This window comes from Megalops cyprinoides, chromosome 11 (genome assembly GCF_013368585.1).
Source record: "Megalops cyprinoides isolate fMegCyp1 chromosome 11, fMegCyp1.pri, whole genome shotgun sequence".
Classification (NCBI taxonomy): Eukaryota; Metazoa; Chordata; class Actinopteri; order Elopiformes; family Megalopidae; genus Megalops; species Megalops cyprinoides.
In genome coordinates this window covers 6,093,275-6,117,681 of record NC_050593.1, presented here as the reverse complement: position 1 = coordinate 6,117,681, position 24,407 = coordinate 6,093,275, and the positions used below count along the sequence as shown (strand labels likewise).

Below are 24,407 nucleotides of genomic sequence, written 5' to 3'. Positions count from 1 at the left end.
TTAAATACTAATAGCAATAACAGTGGCTAACAGATCATCAAAATTGATCAATAAATTTATCAAAGCAGGACAGTATGATACTTGCTTCCTTGCTTTGCAGTCACTACAACAACTGCAAATAATTCGTTCATTTTAGCGAAAACACTTTCAATCGTCAGGGTTTCAATTAGATAAACCAAAAAAGTAGCACCCTGCACTTCGTACCTTCATGTGCAAACTAGACTGCACTTCCCCTTGCAGCCTGCAGGGGCTGCTGTGGCTCTGAGATTGATCAAACAAGAGGAGCCGCAGCAGCAGAGTGCTGGCGTTCAAGGCGTGGAGATTGTATGCAAATTTCCAGGCGGGAAATGAAGTACTGGAGGAAAATGTCAGCCCTCCGCTGGAGAACAGGCGTCGGCGGACATCCCGCGGGCGGACGTCGACACCCGGCTGATCGCTCTATCCCCGGCGGCTCGGCCGTCTGTCTGTCCACGCAGCAGGGAAACACGTGCATCTTTTTCTTGCCTTGCTCCTTCACTCCCATCCATGGAAAGAAGGCACTTTGTTCATGTCCCTCCCGACCCCCTGTTTGTCTGGGGCGTGTTCCGACAGGTTAAAACAAACCTTTCAGGTTGACGGGAAGCCCGGAGGAATGCCATACCTTATGTAATGTCTAGCTGGTGGCATGAAATGAATTTGCAGGAGCGGACAGTCCTTCAGTGAAAGCAAGAACTGCTTTGTGCTAGCCCCCCACACCCCTCGCGAACTGCGGATATGCAGGTTGTCCAAGTGGCTGACTCCTATTGCCCCTGCCTGTTGATTGGCTCTTGGACGGTGTGGCTGATGGGTGCTAGTGGGGCACACATATGAACTGATGCACAGCTAACTCTGGACTCTGTGCTTTCCCAAGATGCCTTGCGTTCAGGGCTGGGAGTCTGACACTATAGTCTCTGCATATCATCTGTGCTTGACTTAAATACACACACCAATGCCCACACATGTAAACAAGCACATGCACATACGTGTACACACACACCCAGGCTCGCAAGCATGCACACACACATGCATACAAACAAAACTAAACACACAAGCAAACACACAATACTACACACGTTACCCAACACAAAATAGTCCCACTCTTTGAAATATTAGTTTCAACTGGTACTTCTACTGGTAAGAGAAGGTGGTAGCCCTCTGCTTTTACAGAGAGCACCTTTTGTTTGGTGGTAATAACAGAGCTACAGCAGCTCATTAAAAGCCACCCAATGGAGCGCAGCACTCGGTGTGCCTGTGGTGCTGGAATCACTGCTAAGCCTTGCACATATGCGGCACCTTGCCGCTAAACTTCTGCCTCATCCAAACAACAAATCCGGAGACAATTTGGAAACAGAGCCCGCTTCCTGACTGGCAGAAATGGCCATTTCGGAGCAATAGATCGTAGCGACTAAGGACCTCAGCTTGGAACCAGAAAGCTGTGGGTTCCACTCCTGGGTGGGTACCCTTGAGTAAGGTGTTCAACCCTTCTTGCTTCAGTAAACATCCTGCCACATAAACTGAAATGTACATGCAACATGCAATTTATGCAAGGGGACCTGAATAATGTAATGTCTTTGTAATGTAATGACTTGTAATGCAATACTGTAAAACACCGTCCCCCTCATTGTGTTACAGTGTCAGCGAAAGCAGGCTTGTGACACGGTGTGCCTGTATCTCAGCCGAGCACAAGTGTGTCTGCTGATAACACGGCCTCCTGCTGCAGTTGGCTGGATGAATGAGGTGAACTTCTAGCGGGAGCCGTGGAGAGCCCCTGTGCTGTTGGCTGCACCTGAAAATCACCCCCGGCGAGAGACGTCTCAGTACCCAGAATGCACCAGGAGGGGATCAAAGCTTCAAGGTGAAGCCAACGGAGCAGATGTTCTGTAGCTCTCAACTAATGGAATACTCAAAATAGGCATTTTGAGCGAAACACGCGCGTGTGTGTGTGTGTGTGTATGTGTTGTGCGAGCTAGTGTATGTATGAGAAGGTGTGTGTACATCTGTATATGCCAGTGTATGAAGGTGAGAGGATGTGTGTGTGTGGTGTGTGTGTGTGTGTGTGTGTGTGTGTGTGTGTGTGTGTGTGTGTGTGTGCGTGCGTGCGTGCGTGTGTGTGTGTGTGTGTGTGTGCGTGTGTGTGTGTGTATGTGTGTGTGTGAGAGAAAGAGAGAGAGAGAGAAAGAGAGATATGTGTGTGTGTGTCAGTGCATAAATGTGAAAGGTTGTGAGAGAGGGACAGTGATTGATGTATGCATGTGAAAAGGTAAGGGTGTGTGTGTGTGTCCCTTGCTTGTCCTTCTACAATCAGGACAGTAAGAGACCCCCAGTGGACAGGAAATAAGCAGGTGGAGGTGGATGAGGGGGTGACAGGGGTCATAGAATGGCCATTGTGCAGATGTTGAGTGCTTCCTCTCCTCTCAGCAGTGGATCTGCACATCTGTTCACCAGAACAGAGCTACAAGGAAGAGAGGCAGTGTGTGTGTGTGTGTGTGTGTGTGTGTGTGTGTGTGTGTGTGCGTGTGTATGCACGCACGTGCACATGGAGGTGGGTGATCTCTTGTCGCACCCAGACACGAGGCCAGAGTGTTGTGTCACCTCACAATCCCACTGGCAAACAGGCCAATTACCAGCCCAGCAGCACAAGAGCAAGCATAGTGGGGAGAAACAAAGACGCACACACCACTGTAACCCTGGCTGCGGTAATGGCCAACGCGATGTGGACAACTCATAAAGCAGTCTGTGCCACCCAGAATGCTTTCTCTCAACCAGGAGCACTTTGGCCAGTCATAACATATGAACACAATGCTGCATCCCTGAGCAGATTCAATGTCAAAGAGTATTTCGATGATTGACCTCTAATCCCCGCCCCCAGTCCTGCAAAGCACTGTGTGAAACACCAGCTTTTTCCATATAAATAATGACTGTCTGCAAAGAGAGCCGTGCACGTTCATGCGCACGTTCAGACCGAGAAATGAATAATCAATGAACATCAATGAACTATCTGTTATGTTAAGCAGGGGATCTTAAGCTCTTTCATGAAAATTGACAAGAAAGAATAATACTGGCTATTCCTTCATTTTTTCATAAGTGAGCATTTTCACATTGATCCAGGTAGACCATTAATTGGTTAGCTCTGGTTTAATGTTCAAAGAAGCAAATATTTGATCTTATCCCTGCTGCAGATGGCTTATATTGTGGATGAGCCCTCCTGCCTTCACTGTATGGCCTTGTGTCTCAAGGTCTAGGGCTGATCTGAAAAGAAAGCGAAGGAATGACAAGGCCTTTATCCACTGCATGACCATGTGTATCGATGTGCCAAAGCTGATCCGAGATCAGTCTGTGTAAGAAGGAGAAGGCAGTGGAGTCCACGACAGTTGTTCGCCATTGAGATGAAGAGCGTTGAAGTTCCATGGATGTGTGTATGTTTGTGTGTGTGTGTGTGTGTGTGTGTGTGTGTGTGTGTGTTGGGGGTGGTGGGGGGGTCAACGGTGGATTTCAAAACAACAGAAAGCATGAAAGGGAGACAGGAAAGCAACTGATCCCCTTTAGATATCCGTCCTCTCTTTGGTGGGCCTGGTGTTTCAATGAAAAAGCTTTTAAAAGAGCTGCTCTGTGATCTGAAAACTCATTCAGAGAGTCCTTTCACACCACCCTCTGAAGAGCCCCCACTCCCCTCTCAAAGCAGCGACTGTTCCCACACACATATACACATACACTCAACCACATACACTACACACACACACACACACACACATACACCTACAGGTGTACATACAAAACGCATACAAACAATACACACAAACGCATACATTCACAGCAGACATATACCTCCACAGATATATACACACACAAACAGAAATATACATATGCAGAGAGACATAACCAGACAGGATACAAAACCCTCAATCATGGCTGATAAAAGGAAATGATCACAGACAAACTCACACACATGCATTAGGGCTATTTTGTTGTATAAAACCGTAAATCTGAGGGCACAAGGAATCCAAATGTTGACTCAGGCACTAATTGATAATCACAGTTGTCCTATTACTTTTTCAATGAGCGCATAGAGCTTCTGGCCAAGGAAACACCACACTTATTCAGACACAGGCTGGTAAATTTTGATTAGCAGGTGGATCAAAGGTTTAATTCACTTGCTTCTCTCCGTGGTGTTTACTCAGCCAATTTCCACTCAGTTTTTCTAGAGAGGACTTGACAGTTGCAATTCCCTGAACTTTTTTTAAGTAATGCATCATTAGCTGAAGATGGTTGGGATTTGAGTTTTCTTCCTCACGTGTCCTCAAGTGTCTGTGGTCTCCGACATTAACAGACGCTTCGGATGCTATGAGGTCAATGTTTGATATGGGACAGAAACGGTGTTCTAAGGGCACCCAAGGGCAGAGAGGAAGACCAGGAAAGTGGATTCATCAGTTTGTTAACTCTTCGCTCACATAGACCTCAAGTGGAGAGAAAATACCAGACGAAAAACTATGACAGCCTTCTCAAATGGCATGCTCTGAGAATAGTGGCTTTATCTAGCTTGTTCAGTTGTTCCAAATGAGCTCACGGCTTGTTTCTTCTTCCACTGTAAATTTAGAGCTTCATCTAACTCGACACAGGAAAGTTCAATATTGACCTTTACCAAAGGATAACATAGGGTGACCATACGTCCTCTTTTTCCCGGACATGTCCTCGTTTTGGGACCTAAAACATGCGTCTCTAAATGGGGAAGTACTCAGCGCTGCACAAAGTCTCTCAGTGTTTCATCATACTTAAGCCCACAGTAATTCTCACAGCGCAACAACAAAAGGATAGGCCTGCACTCCTTTCATGGTAGTTATTTTTGTTTGTCCACACAGTTTGGCACACATGTGCGGCTTTTGTCTTCCACCTCCACAAGCAGGAGGAGGAAGGCAAACACCAAAACGTCCTTGTGTGGACTGCTACTAACACAAGTTAAAAAGGTAAAACAAGTAAAAAAAAACAGCTACGCACTGTCTCCGTATAAAGGCTAAGCAAGACGAGTAATTGCTTACATCACCATTTTAAACTGCTAGCGCAACAAATGTACCTCTGTTCCATCTTGAGATATGCTTTTTTAATTTACTCTGGGTTTTTGCTTTGATACTGTACATGTTCTGGTAATTATAACATGCACTGTAAGTCACAATAAAAAATGACAGCAATGTTGTTAACATCCTGGTGGGGGTTGGGGGGGTGGGAGCCTGCGCAGGCAAATGCAAGTCATTCTGTGTCTCTCCTGACGCGTGATGCTGCCTGCCTGCGGTCACATCCGAGCTGCTTTTTCCCGTGAGCGATGCAATGCGATGCTCTTTTGACCGGAACAAGGGAGCGCTGCGGCGGCAGGCTTGGCTCCTGTTTTTCTCAGCCCGCTTGGCAGTTTCCGCTTGATTAGAGCGAGGCGCCTTCCCCGCGGAGCTGCAAAGCCGTGTCACTGCAGCAGAGGCTGTCAAGCCGCCCGGAGAACAGAGCAGCCGTGGCCACATCTCTGCCACCAGTGCCGACTCCGACAGCCCGGGCCCCTCCGCACCCCCTGAACCCCCCCGCCCCCCACCCATCCCCGTCCCCTGAAGTGTTCGTGGTACCGAAAACTTTCTTTGCCTTCATCATCTCAATGACCTCTCACACACTCCCTGACCTTCCTGTAAGATGTGAACAGAGTTTCTGACTGTTAGTGGACATCTAGTTGACCACACCCTCTCTGAAAAACACTTCATCTGTAAGACAGGACCATCTCCAACATATCAGATGCTGTCTTAATTCTTACATCAGCCAATTGACATGCCAAGCATTACATTATAATACCTGCTTAGCAGACACCTCTATGCACTGACTTAGCTTTCACCCTTATCCAGGTGATTTGCACAGCTTACATTTTTACATATTATCTATTTATATAACAGCATATATAATGTCAAGGTGTTTTCCCAACAAGGTACTCATTGCAGTGCCCTAAACATTTATTGAGCCCACACCCAGCTCCTTAGCCACTTCTGTGGGGAGGCCAGGCAGGTCTGCAGAGCAGGGCCTCTCCCACCTGGCCCAGGCTGGCCCTTGTTCCGCTCACACTGTGCGGACAGAGTGGGCTTGTCGCTACGCTGGGCAGGGCCAAAGCTCCCATTTGTTCCCTCCCCCTCCTCGGCGATCAGCCAATGACATAGCCGCAGGTCACGAGAGGGGAACCAGCCAACTGCGGGGGAGGCCCCCGCCTCACTCGGCAGGCCAAAAGCATGGCTGCAGTGCTGTGTCTGCTCGGATCATTGCAAGCTTGCCTGTTTGATGGCTAATTCGACTGGGGAGCTTTGCAATGGCAGTGGACATTGGGCGTCTACCCACAGCTCTTGCCTCCCTGTCTCTGACCGGCACCATTTCAATCGGTGACGGGAAGGGAGTATGGGCTCCTCTTGGGCGCTAATTGGAGCGATGGTGCCATGGAAGCTATCGGTGCACAAGACTGCCAAATAAATGACTCTGCTGTTTGGCCAGGCTCATCGGGTGCCTCGAAAAAGCTTGCCTCACCCCCTGACAGCAGTGTGCAGTGGGCTTTAACTTTTCCTAAAAGTAGTTCTGAAACCTTGACAGGATGTTGCTGTTGTGCCCTCAAGCAAGGCAAACTCCTGGCAAACGCTACAGTGGAAAAGCAAAGTGTGCATAATCACTGGCGTTGCAAGCTGACACTGTTGAAATTGCTCAGAAATGTGCACAGAGGCAGTGAAGTCCACAGCGGTGTCCTGCAGTTGTGCAGTGGTGTTGGCCTTTCTGCTGTTGTGTGAGAGGAATGCTCCTTCTAACCACTTGTAGAGGTTAGAAGTTAGAAATTATCCAGCTTCCATATAGCTTCTATCAGCAGTAACCCCCCCACTTGCCCTTTCTCTGTTCCACATCATTGAGGTGTTGTAAGGAGAAAAAAATGGGGCGATTGCTGCCTCGCATTTCCCTCTCCGTGGACTTCCCAGGGGCCCCTTGGGCAGCCCAATCAATACCACCCCTTCAACTACACAAGCTTCCTTTCATTCCCTGAGCATCAAATACATTTCCTTTTTGCAGTTTCAGAATGCATCATAGGGTTTGGCTTGGGGGGGTGGGGGGAGCTGGGGCTGGAAAACTCAGCCAATGGGGAAAGGCAGTAACATGACCCCATTTGAGGAATTACTGCACTTAATTGGATAATGGCACCACCCAATTAGGTTTGCAGCTGAGCCTGGTTGACGTCAGACAGGTGCGCTCCCATTGGACAGTGACATCTGAGCCCGCCTTCAGTCATGTCACGGCTGAAATCAAACTGGCGTGACCTCCGCTCTGAAGCACACAAGTGAAAGCTTTGTCTCACTTAAAAAAAGAGGGATGTCATGGAAACGGGGCCCCTGTAACATCCTAACTGCCAGATAATGTCATTTACCTGAGCAATGCTCCTAATGGAACCGCCCCAGGAGACAAATGACTCTCTTGGAAGATTGCGAGGCAAGCCTCCCTGTGCCATCCTCCTGTGGACATGCTCCTCTGGCTAAGTCACCATGGCAAACAGTCATTACACTGCATTAGCCATCTCACCCCTGGCCTACGAACTCCCATAAACTCCATTTTTGACTGTCACCTTGAGGTCCACCAGAAACGCATCGGTTCCATGTTCCTATGGGCCCAAGGTGGGAAACTGGGGGTCTTACCTTAAAGTCGCAGATGCATGTGACGGTGTCCCCAATTCTCAAGCATTCCCCATCAAACTTGCACGTGTTGGTGTCGCACAGGAACAGATCTGTGTCTCGGTCATCAAAACCTGCCACCACAAACCAGGAAAGCCCCATCAGAGAGATCTCTTCACGCAAAAATACCACAGCAGACTTTAAACTGTCTCGGCCTATTAAGTACCATTTCCACATACAGTTCAAGATGAGTGACAAACACAGATTGCACATAATATATTTAACAGTACATTTATAGAGCACAGATAAATATAAATCTTAGAATGTATTACATCATCAAAATATCAACCCCTCTATATACAGATTTTTTCTTTAGAGGCCTGTGTGCTGTATGTATAACAAGGAAAGAAAGATGACCCACGATGCACTGGGGTTTGATTCAATTCAAGCTGAATTACAGTTGACTCTCAAACAGACGGCACTCATAAAGCCACTCAGATCTAATATGGAATTAGGTGCATTCAGTCCCCTTGCCTAACAGAGCCAGAGGGCCCCTGCTTATCACTCCAACTGTGACTCTAACGATCTGATCAAATCAATGCTTGATCGAGCGTTGAACTTTTTACAGTGCTCTTGAGAGAGTGATGCCGAGATATAGCAGCAAACAGGCCCACAAAACCAGCATATCCATGACTGATGAACTGAGAATTATGAGGCAATAATTATTAGTTTCATGACGCAGCTTCCGAGATCTGAGATAGCTCTGAAATAGCTAAAAGTGTTAATCAATGTCCATCTCATTGCCACTACCAATTGAATGATTTCATCATTAAAACAAAGATTGCCATTCAGAAAGAAATCTCTGATCTTAACTATAAAATCTTTTCAAAGGGCACAGGGTTTCGAGCTTCATGTCTTGATACTGTACATTAACCCATTCTTGACCAGTTGCGCTGGGTCTGATGAGTTCCTTGAAGCTTTTCCAAACTCCCAATCCCCAGAAATGCATTTCTTTCAAAGCACTAATAAATGCACATATTAAGTGATGTTGAACCCTGATCTTTATGCAGTTAAGAGCTTGATAAAACTACTTAAGACCTCAGCTGGAAGAAAGGCCCACAGGCCCAGCATGGTAAATTTGTGCTTTCGGAATTCACAAGCTCTCATGACTTACATTTGAGGACACAAGAGGACCTTTTGGAGACACATGAGGTCTCAAAGTCTCAGATGAAGGGATCAAAGACTAAGTTCAGCTCACAGTCAGTTCAATAACAGATCCAGTAATCTCCCGACTGCTCCTGGGGTTGGGTACACTGTCCAGTAGGCTTTTTCTGCCGAGGTTTTGAAACGGTGTTTAACAACACAAGTTGAGGAAGGAGGATATTTCAGGCAAGTGCAGCTAATTGCTGAACTGACCCAACGGCACTTCCTGTGCAAAAGACCATGTTACTTGTGGTTGAACGCTGCCCCCCCGCTCCGTAGGTCATGAAGTACAGTGCAGATTATCCACAAAAAAGCCCAACTAACAGAAGGGTAAAAACAATATAGCATGGAGAAGCACAATCAAACACAGCCAACATAACACAACAGAAATGAATTAACTGACTCAATTAGCTACTATCTTCACACATTGTCTATGAATGCATGCTACCCACATTAACAACTGGATTATGTTACACCTGTAACACTATAATTGTGGAGTGAATACAGTTTTTTGAAGATAGCACAAATTTTTACCATTTGATATAGTGCCTATCTGCTGCCACAAATACAGGCAAGTGCATGTCAATGCATTATGTAAGATGGATTACAAACAAGGCAAAATGATTCTGCAGATGTTCAAAACTGCTACTGTCGCCTTAGGCTTGCTCTCGGGGATTCAGGCCTGGGATCTCTGTAAAGCTGCTTTGTGACAAGCTCCCTTTGCAAAAATAATGCTGTGCAAATAAAACAGAATTGAATTGAAAAATAGGTACAAATCAAACATTTCATTTATGAACAGAGATGGGCTTTTGTCAGAGTTTCCATTTTTCGAGGTGGACAGATCTCTCTCTCTCTCTACAGCCACAGTTATCCAGGTGGGTCACACACTATGTCCAGCTGCGATTGACTGGTGACCCAACCACTGCCAACCTGCAGATCCACATGCAGTCTCCAGACGGCTTAGATTAAGGCTTGATATGTAACTCAAGCAGGCACAGAGCGGCTCTGTTCTCATCACTGAATGAACACTCAGATCACGTTTTATAGCTGAAACGCTCTTTTCCGAGTCAAGCGCAGCTAGGAAAGCCAGTGGACTGTGTCTCTCTTGGGGCCAGTGGAAATGTTTGAAGATTTCAATGTCCCAGATAAAGGAAGGAGCAGAAAGGACAATGGCTTGCCTCAGTTGTGGGCCAGAATAAATATCCAGTCATTAATTTCTGATTAACTCTCTGACTTCTGCCTCTTCGGCACCCCAAATCTATAATCTTCAGACTTTACTACACAGTTGCCATATCATGTGGGATTACACTATATACACAAGGTGCCAGGGTCATCTAATGGTCTTCATAATTTTCATTTTGAAAATATTCAGCTCTTTTCTTGCTACAGATAATGGTCAAAGTGTGTGTACAGTATGTGTGTGTGTTCATGTATGTGTGGTGTTAGGGGTGGAGTTGCAGACTCAAATCCCCAGTGAGACACAGCAGGTCCAGTAAGATGCCCTGCCTCAGTAATCACAGCATAAAGCCAGCTGTATAAACAGGTCACATGATAAGACGTGACGTTTAGGTCTCATAGGATGTGACTGCTAACCAAATAAATAATCCATTATTCCAGTGTCATGGTCAAGAAATGCTCGGAAACTGAGGCTTCATGAACACCATGATGGGCGGAGCAATAAAGGATTGAGTGACTGATCTTGTTGAGATTCGTTCTTTTGCATAAATATCAAGCTCTAAACTCTATAACTTTTAAAATATATTTAATATGTAGTAAACACTTCTAGAAATCACTTTCTGACAAGTGGTATACCGACCGAAGCTGAAATCTTATTACCTCCTTACTACCCACTTTGTTGACTGTGAAACGGGGGTAATCAAATTAGTAACTAATGACATAGTTATTAAACGTGAAGCAGACTCTTAACATGAAGTGTGACATGATTTTGGCTCAAAATTAATGAAGACAGACAAGATGAAGATGAATATGGGAAGCTGCAGCACAAATATTGCTGCCATTACAGTACATACACTTCTGGAGGAACAATGATCACACCATTACAGCACATAGATGCCGAAAGAAAACAATCATACCATTACAGCACATATAGTGCCAAAGAAATCAATTACATTTTGAATCTACACACAGGGCCCAAAAGCACAGCTCCATATTTTGACTTGCCCCAACCACAGGTGGGTCCACAATTTGTAAATATAGAAGAAATCCACATGGCAAACAATATCTCTATCAACACTGTTGTAGCCAGAAATGTGAATTTCTGAGGCTGATTGGCAATCCTACTAATGCATAACCGCAAGAGAGCATTTTTGAAAATAAAAGATAAAAAGATATAGTCGTCTACTGTTTTTTACAGTTGTCTCTCTCCCTCATATTTAGAAAAGGCATGGCTGGCATCTAAGCAAACAGCTTCTGCCCTTGGAGACATAATGCTGCTTCGTCCCCCCTCTCCTGCCCTGCCCCACTCCATCAATGAGCTCTTGTGTGGTGTGTGTAGAATGGGCGCAGCTGGTGGATTTCGGGGGAAATCCAGTGACCTTGCAGATGGAAGAGAAGCCAGAGAGCAGAAGAAGCATGGAAGCTCACTGAACTGATCATGGTTTTCTTTCTGCTTATAGAAGTTCAAAATGAAGATCTGAGAGGAGAATTGTCAGACAATCCCTACGCATTTAACCAATCTTAGCCAAGTCTGGCCCTATCCATGACTATAAAAATCCTGCTTATCACATCCTTTCTGCACTCCTGCTTTCTTTTCAATGTTTATGATGTCTGCACGGGGGTCAACAACCGTGGTCCATGGCCAGGTGCAAACATCATACTTTTATTGTATGGAAATTCATGTCTACTGAACCATTATTATTAATCAAAATTAATCAATTAAAATTAAATTAAACAGGACAATGTAACATGCTGGCATCGGGAGTCAGCAAGCCGAAACTAGAGGTCTACCTCTGCTTCTGGATGCCCTCTTGAGAGTGGAGGTCAGGAATCTAGGAGCCCTGACCTCCACCCCATTGAGCACCTTTGGGATGAACTGGAACAGAGATTGTGAGCCAGGTCTTCTCGTCCAACATCAGTGCCTGACCTCATAAATGCTCTACAGAATGAATGGGCACAAATTCCTACAGAAACACTCCAAAATCTTGTGGAAAGCCTTCCATGAAGAGTGGAAGCTGTTATAGCTGCAAAAGGGAGACCAACTCCATATTAAAGTATATTTATTTGAATACAATGTCATTACAATGTAATGGTCAGGCTTCCGAATACTTTTGTCCATATAGTGTACAATGTACAAAGTGTGGAGGGACACCTCTGGTCCAGCACAGTGCAAAGAAAGCCAGCAAACTAAAGGCTGAACCCAATAAACTAGCCAGAGGTGTCTTCAACGATGTGAACTGTATGTGGTAAAACAGAGAGCCTCAGTACTGACAGCAAAGTTTCAGTTTCAGCACAGGAAATTTTCAGAATTTTTTTTAATTAAAAAAAAAACATTAGAAAGGGTTGACTGACATGTACTAATCTCCTCGGCTTGAGGACTGACGGAATGTAAGTAAAAGTCAAAACATATAACCCATATTTGGCACCATGAAGCAAGCGACTGGGAGGACACTATAGGGCTGGTATCCCCTCCATTGGAGAGCATCCATGAGGGATTTTCTCAACCCACCAATATCGGTTTTCAGCTCAGTCTGTCAAATGGACAGGAAAATCTGCCTCCACTGTCATGAATACGTAAAATTATTTCTGGCTGATAAACTGATTTAGATTAATTTACATAACAGTTAAAGGGCTATGAGCACTCCCATGACAAAGACCAGCCATGCCTACTGATGTCTATCAATGTCTCTGCCCAGTGCAGTCAGGATTCTGTAACAATCTATCATCATCCATCCCAGAATGCTTTGCTGTAGCTCTTCAAAACAGAAACACTGGCTGTAGGTTTTCAGCACTACACAATTTTTTTGTAGTTTCGAAAATGAACATTACAAGGATAAATGCTTTAGCAGTGGAGAAGAATGCATGAAGTCCTAGTGAATTAATTTCAAACATCAGTCCTTAGATGATGTTTTAATACAAAAGAAAAGGAAAAATTAAACATATGCTTCAAATGAATTAAAACTTCGATGTATTGTCCTTATCCCCCCATATAACTGCAGGTAAAAATTCACAGATGTTTGGGTCTGATGTCAGGAAACATAGCTGCTGAAATCGCAAAAGAAACAGCTCCCTGACTGCAATGCATCCATATGCTGCATGCGTCTCAATCAGCCATCATTGTCACACTCCAGCCAATCAGAATAGCACTGAAGAAATAAACAATCGGTGATCCTTGCCTGAAGCGTGACAGCCTTTGATGTTTGAAGCCAGTGAGGACATCTGGACATTTAGTTAAATCCCAATGTTCTTCTTCCAGGGCGCTCACATGCACGCCACGGTACTTCACACACCAGAAAATGGGTCACAGTCTGACCTTCTGGTATGAACTCTTAAGGTCCCTGAAGTGCCTCGGGTATGATTTGGACACAGAGGAACACAAGGGTCCCCTGATCTGTACAATCCCTGTGTAGACAGAGCTCAAACTATACCGTAAGTGTTCAAATTCAAAGTTTTGGATGAAACAATGCCAAATTACCAATCATCCCAAAACCAATCATACCAATCATACCAAAAATCATTTGATTTTTTCCCCTTTATTCATGTATAATTTCAATACAGACAGCCGCTCAACTTTTAATGAATCTATCAAAGTTAAAGACAACATAAACATCAGCATGAAACAACACCGGTGACAACACCTATGGCAAATGACATTACACTGCCATTATGTATGCAGTGATAAATGTTATGGTGTGGGCTGACACAATACCATGATGGGAGGTGAAACATAAATGAACTTTACTTTTACTCACCGACTCACTGACTGACTGACTCACTCACTGAGTCACCAACTCACTCAGGCGCTGACTCACTTACAGCTTGTAATAACCTATGAAAGTGTGGCTCCCGCTCCCTGTTGTAATGAGCTCTCTGACTGCCTTGGCATACATCTGACAGACCATGTTCAAAAATCTACAAAAAAAATGTGTCATACATATCCTCTGACTGCTCCTCTACCTTTGTTGGCTGTGGAGCAAGAGCCCCATGTATTATGGATGCCGAGCTGAAATCCCACTTTTAGAGTGAGATTGGATTCACTGATGCATTTAAAAGAAATAATAGATGAGATCGAACTAATTTCTCAAGCAAAGCAGACATCACAGAGTTAAGCAGAGTTAAGCCTTCCTTTGCTTAAAAAAAAGCAATTGCAGGTAAGCAACTTGCTTGCTCAGCAGGATAAAAAGCAATGTGTATAAAAGATCTATTCAGCTACAAAGCATGAAGAAACTGCAGCAGTATGCTGAAGCACATGCCATATCAATATCATTTGATCATTCACAATATCCCTATATTTTTTTTCCCTATATATTAACTGCCATTTTCCAATCAGTACTTTGGAGAAATTGTGTTACTTCTTCAGTTTAGACATAAACCGCTAATAATTTGACAAAACAGGAACAGGATGTTCTGAGCCACAAAAAAAGACAATGAGCATGGTATTGATGTTCTGGATCAATAGCTAATTATGACACATAACTGCTTATTCAACTGTGCAGACACTTTACAACTAAGACAGCAGTGAGGGTAGTTAAATGTGAGGGTAGCTCACTTCAACAGCTCTCTCACCAGACAGTGGCCTTACTCAGGGCTATGGCAACCATAACTGACCCAGGATCGGCTCACCCCACCTTAATCCCTCTGTCAGATGTTGCCTGCGACACCTTAATCCCTCTGTCAGCTGTTGCCTGCGAACAAGCTGCCACTGCTGCCGCTGATCCAGGATCAGTGCCTGGGGAAAGAATTCCATCAATACCCCAACCATCAGTTGGGTGTATGGATGCAACAGTGTATCTTCCATCCAGACCTCTGCAAAGTCTGATGAAGGGATCCCACTGAAGTGTAGGGGGTCCCACATTGTAAAGGAGTGCCACACTGTCTCTAAGCCTCATGCACTCCTGTGATGGAATGTTCTCTGAGCCAAAGTAAATGGAACAGATGTCCCTTACTAACCTTCACGGTAATACAGTTGGGTTCTGGAATGTGGTCAGTCTCTTTTGGGTCTCTTACCATCCGTGTGCAGCACTGGTGCCAAATGCCTGCTTCGGACTTTGGTGAGCTGGTGAGTTAGGGAGGTGGAGGGTGTTATGGGAGTGAGGGCTGGGGAGGTGCAAGGCACTTAGGTGTCTTTCAAGACAGATGGCCCTGTAGAATCACAGACTATTATTAGTCTCTTTCTTTTTCTCCATCAATCTGAAATGAAGCGGTTTTGGTTCTTTTTCAAAAAGGGAGGAGGGAGAGAGAGAGCAAGAGTGAGAGTGAGAGAAACAGAATGCGATAATTGTGGGACGGACCGCCGACTGTTTTTGAGAGCGAGAGGAGACGGGTAACCTTGGCGTTGCTCTCCTCTGAGGGCGTGAGGTTAATCGTGTCCGACCCCCTTCCGCTACTCCTGTGAAGGCGGAGGCACTGCTAATTCCCTCCAGCTTGGGGGAGATTGGTTCGATTTGGGGCTGTTGCCCAGGACAGCCGCCTGCTCAAGGACTCTCTCGAGGCCCCCTTCAGTCGCTGTGCTGTGGTGACCCAGCAAACAACATCACGGGGGACCGCGAATTAGTTCTGTAGCGATAAGAAGAAGGGCGGACTCTAAGACTTTCTTTCAGCTCCCTTATGTACGTACTTTTAATGCTTAATACGGCACACCAGGAGCAAGAAGAAAAAAATGCAACAGGGATACATTAAGTGGTTATATAAATAATGCTGACTAACCCTACGGTACAAATCCACCTCCAGTGTAATGGAGCTATTACCACCAGGTATCGTGACAGGGTTGTAATGATCCCAGCATCTAGGCTCAAGGTAACACCGCTCCTTCTGAGGAGTGAGAATTGTCAGATCGGCTGGTGCCTATTTTGAGAACCGCTGGGGCAAGCTACAATAATGCGAGTCTTTATTTTCTGTCGTGAAGGGGCCCTTGTGTGTTCATGAAGCTCAGAGAGGTCGAGCTGAGCTGGAAATAGTGTGACTTCTGGCACTTGATCTGCAGGAGATAAAAAAAGTTGAGTCGCACATCTCCTGCTGAAAAAAAAAAACAAAGACTGTTCAGTACTATGTGGAGAAAAAGAGAAAAGGGGTTAGGAACACCTAGGGAGCAAATGGTACACAGGGTTTGCCCCATCCCCCTGCTGCACCAGACATCGACTGGACATTGACCGGACATTGACCAGTGACCGAACAGTTAACTGAAACATTAAGGGCCTTGAAATATCAACTAAACCTATCAGTCACACACAGAAGATGCATGGCAATCTGCATAGCAGAGTGTTTTCAAATGGACAGCTGCCCAGAGGACACCTCAGCCATTGCAGGACTTGACTTAAATGATCACATTCCCATCTGTCCCCTACATTTGAAAAAAGACTGTGCTGAGCTCCACCCAAGCATCCATGTCACTACTCAAAGAAAAGTATCATTTAGTAGACCTCGCTACCTTAGTTTGCTGGCAAGTTAAATGAGATTACAAAGTCTGAGTCCAACTTCAACATTTCAGGAATAGCTTTGGTAAAAGAGTTATCAAGTTCCTGAGCTTGCTAGCCAGCTAACAGTATCGAAAATAACTCCCATCTTTTACCAGAGGTTTACAAAACTTCAAAAAGGTTAAAATCAAACAAAACCTATATGTTTTCTATCTCAGGTTAAAAAGCTTTTCACCAACAGATATTACAGTGAAAATACTTAAAATTATGTAGGTTGCTAGGTCATTGTCAGTAAGATGTGTGATGCTCTTCCAGTCAGCACGAGCACTCCAGTGGTACACTATGTGACCCTTAATGTGAAAAGCCACTGATGGCCTTGAGGGTGAGTGTATCATGCAGGTGCAGGAGGTGTAGCAGAGTCAAATACACCAGTGACCAGTGGCCGCTGCAAAAAGTTGGGGTGGAAAAGCAATGGGGGAGAAACTACTTTTTTAATGAGAATGATGGAGCACTCATTGTTAAGTCAGTGGCACTGGGAGATGCTGCTACTTAGTTAGCATCAATGTAGCCAATCAGGCAACAATAAAAGACAAGCAGGAATGGTATGAACCAATCCACTGGAAGTATGATTCTCAGGTGTCTTCTGAAAACAGAATGCCTCCAATGGACAGAGGGTGTGTGCAGTTTGTTCAACCAACAATAGCTGTACCACGGGAGTCAAACTCACACTATGTGACAGACAGGACTGGCATATCCACTGCTTTTGGTTAAACTAAGAAAACCCATGTCAAACTGGGTTTCCACAAATGTCAAACTGGGTTTCTGCAGATATATTATGCCTTTGTATTCCTGGTTGCTTAGCTATAGTTTATAAAACACCACTCTTGGGTCAAATGGTTACATCAAAGAACTTAACCCAAGTGAGATTTGGGGATTATGGGAGGGGGTTGAGGAGTGAAGAGAGAAGAGAAGGGCAGGGTGATTCCACCCATCACGTAAACTCCATTAAATATGGTGTCCTTTCTTTGGTGTGACTATTTCATACCAAATCCCATTCCGGAGTAACACTGTTAGGCATGTCGAATATCGAGTAACGTATTTGTACCTCTTGTGTGATGCCAGGTTGTAATGTCATACACATTCTATATCAGGCTGCTTTCAGAATCAAGCAAGTCGTCCCTATTAATATTTCATTGTATTGCTCTGTCTGCTTGACCCTGTATGCCTGCCAGGTTCATCCGAGGACGTTGCTCGCGGCACGCATGTGACGGCTTTGTTACGGAAAGGTCAAACCTCCAGCTTTGATGAGGTTTGCATGACAGAGCAAATGGATTAGCCACCATTGTGGAAGACAACATCACGGGACAAGAGAGACATAGAAGGAGGGCTACATTAATGGCCCTTTCAATCAAGCAATGCTACCCATGCAGCGTAAAGGGCTACAATGCTTTTAGGGAGGACTGATTGAAATGCTACACCAAACTTACACCTTAAGTAACAGACCTTTCCTTCCCCTAAACTGAAACAACATATGCAAATGAGCATACTGCTTCCCCTGGGATTAAGGGTGGATCTGGTATTGACCAATCAACAAACAGCACTCTTATGTTAATTCTGCCACCAGAACCAGTTTTGTCCATGGGTCACAGCCTTCTGCTTGAGAGGTGCAAGGGCGAAGGATTCGGTTTTGACTTGTTTCATACAATATGTAGTTTAGCGTACAAGCTCCAAAATTTAGTTGGAAGGGTAGGACACACTCCTTTCTATTCTGAACTCCAAAAATATTAGTGGGGGGCAAAAAAGAAAAGGCTGAATAAAATGAAAAATGGACAATTTAGGCCTCCGTTCTCTGAAAAAAGTTCATAAGAGTTCATAAATCACCACATTGAAAAACAGAAGGCCATCCTGTTGAAAACAGCTCAGTACCGGTAAAAAAGACCTTCTGACTCTCACAGTCTCACTGCAAAAGCACAGTAAAAAAAATACAAACTCTAATTGAGAAGCACTGTTGAACACTGACCATAGACAATCTCAGATTATCACAGGCCTTAATTTTGCTTAAAATACATTGTGATTGCTTTGACACAGACATTGGTGACAGAAAATTAATATTAATAACGGTCATTCAAACTACCAAAAAAGATTGTTTTGACAAGATGCTGTACACCACAAATTAATGACATGCAGATGAGTGTCAAGCAGAGGTTAACATCAATGACTGTGTTCATTTAAAACCAAACAATGTACAACCATCCGCCGTTTCATATCCATGACAAATTCATGACAATACACACTAGAAGCGTTTAGTATCACATGTTGTCGATTTGCAGTTGGTGACAGCGTACAAGAAGTGATACAGAGATACAGATACAGATACTGAGTTCATGTACAAACAATGTTTTTGTAATGTTGATATAACTTTTTCCATGTATCAGCCTGGATTCATCTTTACCAGTTAAAACAGTTGTTTTGCAACTTCTTCATTTGATAATGCAGTGAGGCACCACACTGCATTATCAAACACTACGACGGTGCACCTCTGTAGAAGTGAATAATTAAGGAAACAAGCCGGTAAACATTAAATATTAAGATGGTGGTATGTGCATTATTGAATTACACAGATAAGCAACAATTACAGGTAAAAGACAACCCCCCCCCCCAATTTGCCTATGAGAAGAGGCATATGGATGGACACAGTAGTCCTATTTGTACCCATATTGACAATGACTTAGCTTCCAATCCCATTTATATATAAAATTCAATACTGGACAATCTATTAGTTTATGTATGGCCTGCAAATTGAGTAATTATAGTAATATAGTAATATATAGTAATTATATTGAGATTACTCTATATTTATATTGGCCACCTTCTTTTTGGACAGGACGACGCGATTTCAACACTCCCAGTTTTCAATACGTGAATGGTACTTCAAATAGCTTTTAACTACATCCTTAAAGCTCTATAAACCTCATCTGCCACCAATTTAAGTTATAATACGTTTTCTATAAACAGTACAACACATATGGCGTGGCAATATGGCGTTCTGGCTATTCTCTATTATTTCAACAAGTAAAAAAATGAAATTAATATACCCACGTATAAATAAATAACCATAGAGACTGGATCCGTTCGACCTCATGCATATTTCAAGGTTTTAATATTCCTTGGCACCAAGTTTAAATTGCCCCTACTCAATAGAAGAGCGTCGGATTACTGTCTCCTGATTATACACTATAATACAGGCAGAACAGTCGACATGCGTGGACCTCTGTTTCGCCTCGTTAATGGCTAGCGAGAAGGGTGTGTGTGTGTGTGTGTGTGTGTGTGTGTGTGTGTGGGTGGGTGGGGGTGGGGGCTTCATCGGCCTCAGCAAGATCTGAAACCCAAAACAGTGGCAGCGCAACGTCCATCCACAAACACCAGCTCTCTTGGCTTGGTGGGGGTGTCACTCAGTCGGCGCGACGTGGCAATTGGCTCTTTTTATTCCTCTTCTCTCAGTGGAGGCGCAGTTCTGTTACCGAGCGCACGCGCCCCCTCACTTCGAAACATACGTTCTACACGGGTTCTCCAGCGGATGTTTCTAAGAATAAGAATAAGAATAAAAATATCTGTGTTATCTGATAAGCACACAGCGTCATGGTTTTGACCCCCTCATATGAGTGCAAGGTTTTATATTCGTGGAGCGATACATAAAATACAGGCTAAATTGATTCCGACACAAACTTAAATAAGCTTATGGAAATTTGGACAGATAAATGTAAGCCGATATAGTAGCTTTTTGTTGTAAACGATCTCCAGTGGATCTTGTCTATCTTTTGGACTTCTGTTCCAAAACGATGTTTTCACGATAAGGGATGCCTGTCAATGACTTAATTTATTCGAATTTTGGAGTAGGCCGAAATGTAATATTGCCGACTATTTAAAGCATGTTATTCGGTGTTAATTTTGTCTCCTTTCATCTAATTTTATATACAGACGTCTATTCCATCAAGTGCATCGCATCTTTTTCCAGATGGGTCCAGTAGGTTTTTACCTGCTGTTATGCGTACAACAGTTTATTCTGCAAAGCAGCCAGGAACTCGCAGTAAGCAATACGCCGCCAGTGGTTCCGCAGTTAGTTAGGTGCAACGCTGGTGTCAAATAACTTCTTTCCAAAGCGTGTTAAAATATCAGTGTTTTAAACTCTTAATTGAAATTAGTGCTAAGCCGTTGTGCGCTTTGACCGCGTGGCCTCACTGCTGCGCGTTTGTCGAGAACTGTGGTAGCCACGGAGCCCCGGGCAGCACATTATTCATTTAAAATTTGTATGAGCCCGATACGAACCAAATATCTGTAGGGCACCACAGCACTGACTGCATGAGAAAAATATTACCATTAAATCAATCAAAGTATGGTATTGGTTTCCATGACATTTATGTTTATATTCGCAGGACCCACGCATAATGGCGGTCTGGCGGGGATTCTAATCTGAGGTCATTTTTAATATCATAAAGATCACCTTTTTGCGACTTCCCACGTTATAAAGAAAAGATCGCATCCTGTCAATCCAATCTGCTAAAATAATTGCTTTGTGTAAAAAGGAAGGGACAGTATTAACTATTATCATTACGTCAATAAATATTGGCATAATTTAAAATAAGTCATATTGTAGACACTTGCTATTATTATTATTATTATTATTATTATTATTGTTGTTGTTGTTGTTGTTATTATTATTATTATTATTCACAATCCTGTTATAGCACACAGCACCGTGAACCCGAAGGCAAGATTAAATTTAAAAGTTTGAGTCACTCGGATACAGTGCAATTGACGCTTCACTACGCTGAGCCCCTTAAAATCGTGCTGTACCCTGAGAAGTTAGCCAGACGGTGCCAGGTTTGTCATCTCAATTCCTGCCCAGGCGCAACAGATGAAGCGGGACGCGCTGGCACGCTCTAGTTCCACAGAAAAGTTGCAGCATCAGGGATGTGAGCTTGCTTCGTCGGATTTCAGCCTAATTACTGTATCCGAGTAACTACACGGTATTTCTCGTTTTAGACCTATACACTCACACAACGCGGATGAACCATCCTCACAAAGCCTGGCAGCTTTCACAGATTGACTAATACCTTTCCAGAGGAGATCGATATGCACTAATATTATGCCGTGTGTGTGTGTGCACGCGCGCGTGTGGTTAGGGTTTGGGGGGTGGGGGTGGGGAGATTTTACTGTACAGTCTCCATGAACACGGTGGCTGGACTGTCTAATTTTGGAGATATTTATTCTTTTGGGACTTATATACAGCGTGCTTAACCTAAGACATTCAATAATTACAGTGTTTATTAGGTGCTTATTGATCTCTAAATCTATTTCACCCCACAAACGACTGGATATAAAGAAAAAGGTCTCATATTTGTGGGATCCACTTAAAATCCTTGTTAGTGCGCGGTGCTCACCCAACCCGTAAAGAAAGTTCGGAGTTAAGCTGTTTTTAATTGTTTGGGGAGCTGCAACAAAGCTGAGAGGAGAATTCTACAGTGCAGGCGAATTATATAGGGGGAACCGCGCGGGGATGTACTCTGCCGCCGCTGCGTTGACTTATTGGTTTGGCAGGAAAAAGGGGAAAACACCTTTACAGTACACAAACTATAAAGGCGCAAGGGTTCATACCAACCACCGAACCGAACCGAGCCGCAAGGCAGCTAAAATGGGTTTTAAACGAACTGTTTCCTTAACTAAGAAACTGAACTATAGCAAGCCCTGTAGACTATTAACCAAGTAAGGTTACAAATACTCGTAATTCTTTTTATATGCGGGGATATTGTGTTACCATGGCTGGGTAGAAACTGAAAAGAAATGGCACAGTACACAATTTTGAGTGAAAATATCTCAGGCTATACAATAAGTAACCAGCCGAGGTAGCTACAGTACTGTACCACAAAACTGCAGGGCTAACACAGAGGAATGTAAAAACGTGAAATGCAGGAATACAAGAAGAACACAGATCCCGAACACCTCATCCTCACTTTCATTAAAGCAATGTATAACCCCGAGCACCTTATTCGAAATCTACTACTTGCGTTTAGGAATGTCCTAAAATTCTGAAAATAAAGACAAACATGCCACAGAGGAGAACTCCATAAGCTCAAGAGCCCAGTGGTGCGGGACTTCAACGCAGGCTACATGCTAAATTGTACCCAGACAGACAAAACAACTGATAGCAGCTGAATTAGTCTTTTGACAGTCCCTCTCCTGAAATACCTGCAAACACGGCACAATTCCTCCAAACACAATAAGCGCAATTATGATTTGAGCCAATTATGACAATATTACAGAGGCGACTTCACTGGTGAGGTGTGTACAATAAATCAATAAAAAGCGCCAAGAATGGTGCAAGACAACACCAAACTAACTACAAATGCGCTTCTGTGAAATGCCCCGTTTTCGTGTGATAGTGCCTTTGAAACGCATCCCTATCTCACAGGCTTTTCTTTTCTTCTTCATTTTAATGCGATTCTGTTGATAATTACTTGGGGGAAATAATTGGCAAGGACAATCAAGAAGGTCCAGGACCCTACGTACCCCTAAATCTCCATGCGTCGGAATTCAAAGCCACAATACGGCGCATTATGTGTTCAGCGGTGCAATTCGAATACATTTTCTTTCGCGTGCTATCAAAGGTTCATAAAACTACACTTTGAGCACGCATTGTTTATTGTTTAAATGTTTATTTGTTTTATCAGCGTGTTCAGCACATTCAACACAACTACACACAGTAGAACAGTACACCTTTTTATGCATTAAGAGCACATATATAGCAAAAACGCGGGTTATACGGACAGTTGTGTAGAAGTGAACGAACACAGTCTCTGTGTTCTTTTCTTACCAGAGCAGTTCCAGCCTGTAGGCGTTTGACAGTCGCTCAGGGATGAAGGGAAAGCGCGAAGTTGCTGTACAGGTAAAGTCGCAAGGAACGACACCACCGCGATAAAAACCCAGTCTCCTAGTGTCCTGCTCCACTGCTGCGGGCGTGTAGGCTGCTGTGGCGCTGCCGCCGAGAAACCCATCTCAGTTCAGCGGCGTCCCCCGAAAACACAAGCGACGCGGGCAGAAATTGCAGGCATGCACCAGAAACTCCGATCCGTGCGCAGGTAACGATAGCGGTGAGCTCAAATGCAAAGTAAAAAACATTTTCCGAGCAGAAGAGAAGCGAGCCCCATGAAGTACAGCGGGTTACAGACGGATCCTAACGATTTGCTCGGAGAGTTCGGCTGTAATATGAAGGGGTTCAGAGCTGAGGTTAGGGGGGAGGGGGTGGGGGCGATGGGAGTGGGATGATTTTGGGTGGGAAATTGGGTGGTCTGTTAGGCAGGAGAGCAGGCAGGTAGGTGATTTCAATATAAAGAGGGAAAATAAAAATAAAGAGAGGAAGAGGGGAAAAAAGGAAAACGTAAATAAATCCCACAGAGAAGACGAGTGCAGTTGTAAGATCCACTGACAGAACAAGCCTCGCAGACGCCGGGTTGCTCGGGACCTGCACGCGCTCGAAACGCGCAGTTAAGTTGCTGGACCAGGCGGCGCCCTCTCCTGCACCTCGCCGATTCTGTTCCGCTGGATCCGAGCAGCAGGTTTCCAGCCTGATTTCAATCACGTGGCCTCTTTGCTTGGCAAAGGGAGGGAAGAGAGGACGGCGCAGTTATTATAAGAGCGCTGATTGGCGGAGAGGGATGCAGGACTGCGAGGATCGCTGCGAGGGTCCAGATTGTCGACCAGTGTTGCTCAGTTCTTCCGTCAGGACCGGCGAGTGGCAGAGAGCCACAGCTGAGCGGTATGTAGGGATGCCGAGCGAGCTCTAGCATTGTCATTGGGCACTGTTTCTGAAAGCAACAGAAATCGATTTCTCCAACTATGGCTCTGATAATGGCACTGCTTTTGAAGTAATGCAGATACGCCA

At 44.4% G+C, this 24,407-nt stretch overlaps 1 protein-coding gene across 1 annotated transcript in view; it reads right to left on the bottom strand.

Moving 5' to 3' along the window:
- tmeff2a (transmembrane protein with EGF-like and two follistatin-like domains 2a) overlaps positions 1-24,054 on the bottom strand; it is a 72,401-nt gene extending 48,347 nt beyond the window's left edge. The window contains exons 1-2 of the mRNA XM_036539921.1: positions 23,340-24,054; positions 7,701-7,810 (exon numbers count right to left, since the gene is read on the bottom strand). Of these exons, the coding sequence (XP_036395814.1) occupies positions 7,701-7,810; positions 23,340-23,520 (291 nt within the window). The 5' untranslated portion in view covers positions 23,521-24,054. The remainder of the gene's footprint in view (positions 1-7,700; positions 7,811-23,339) is intronic.
- Positions 24,055-24,407: the final 353 nt, after the last annotated feature.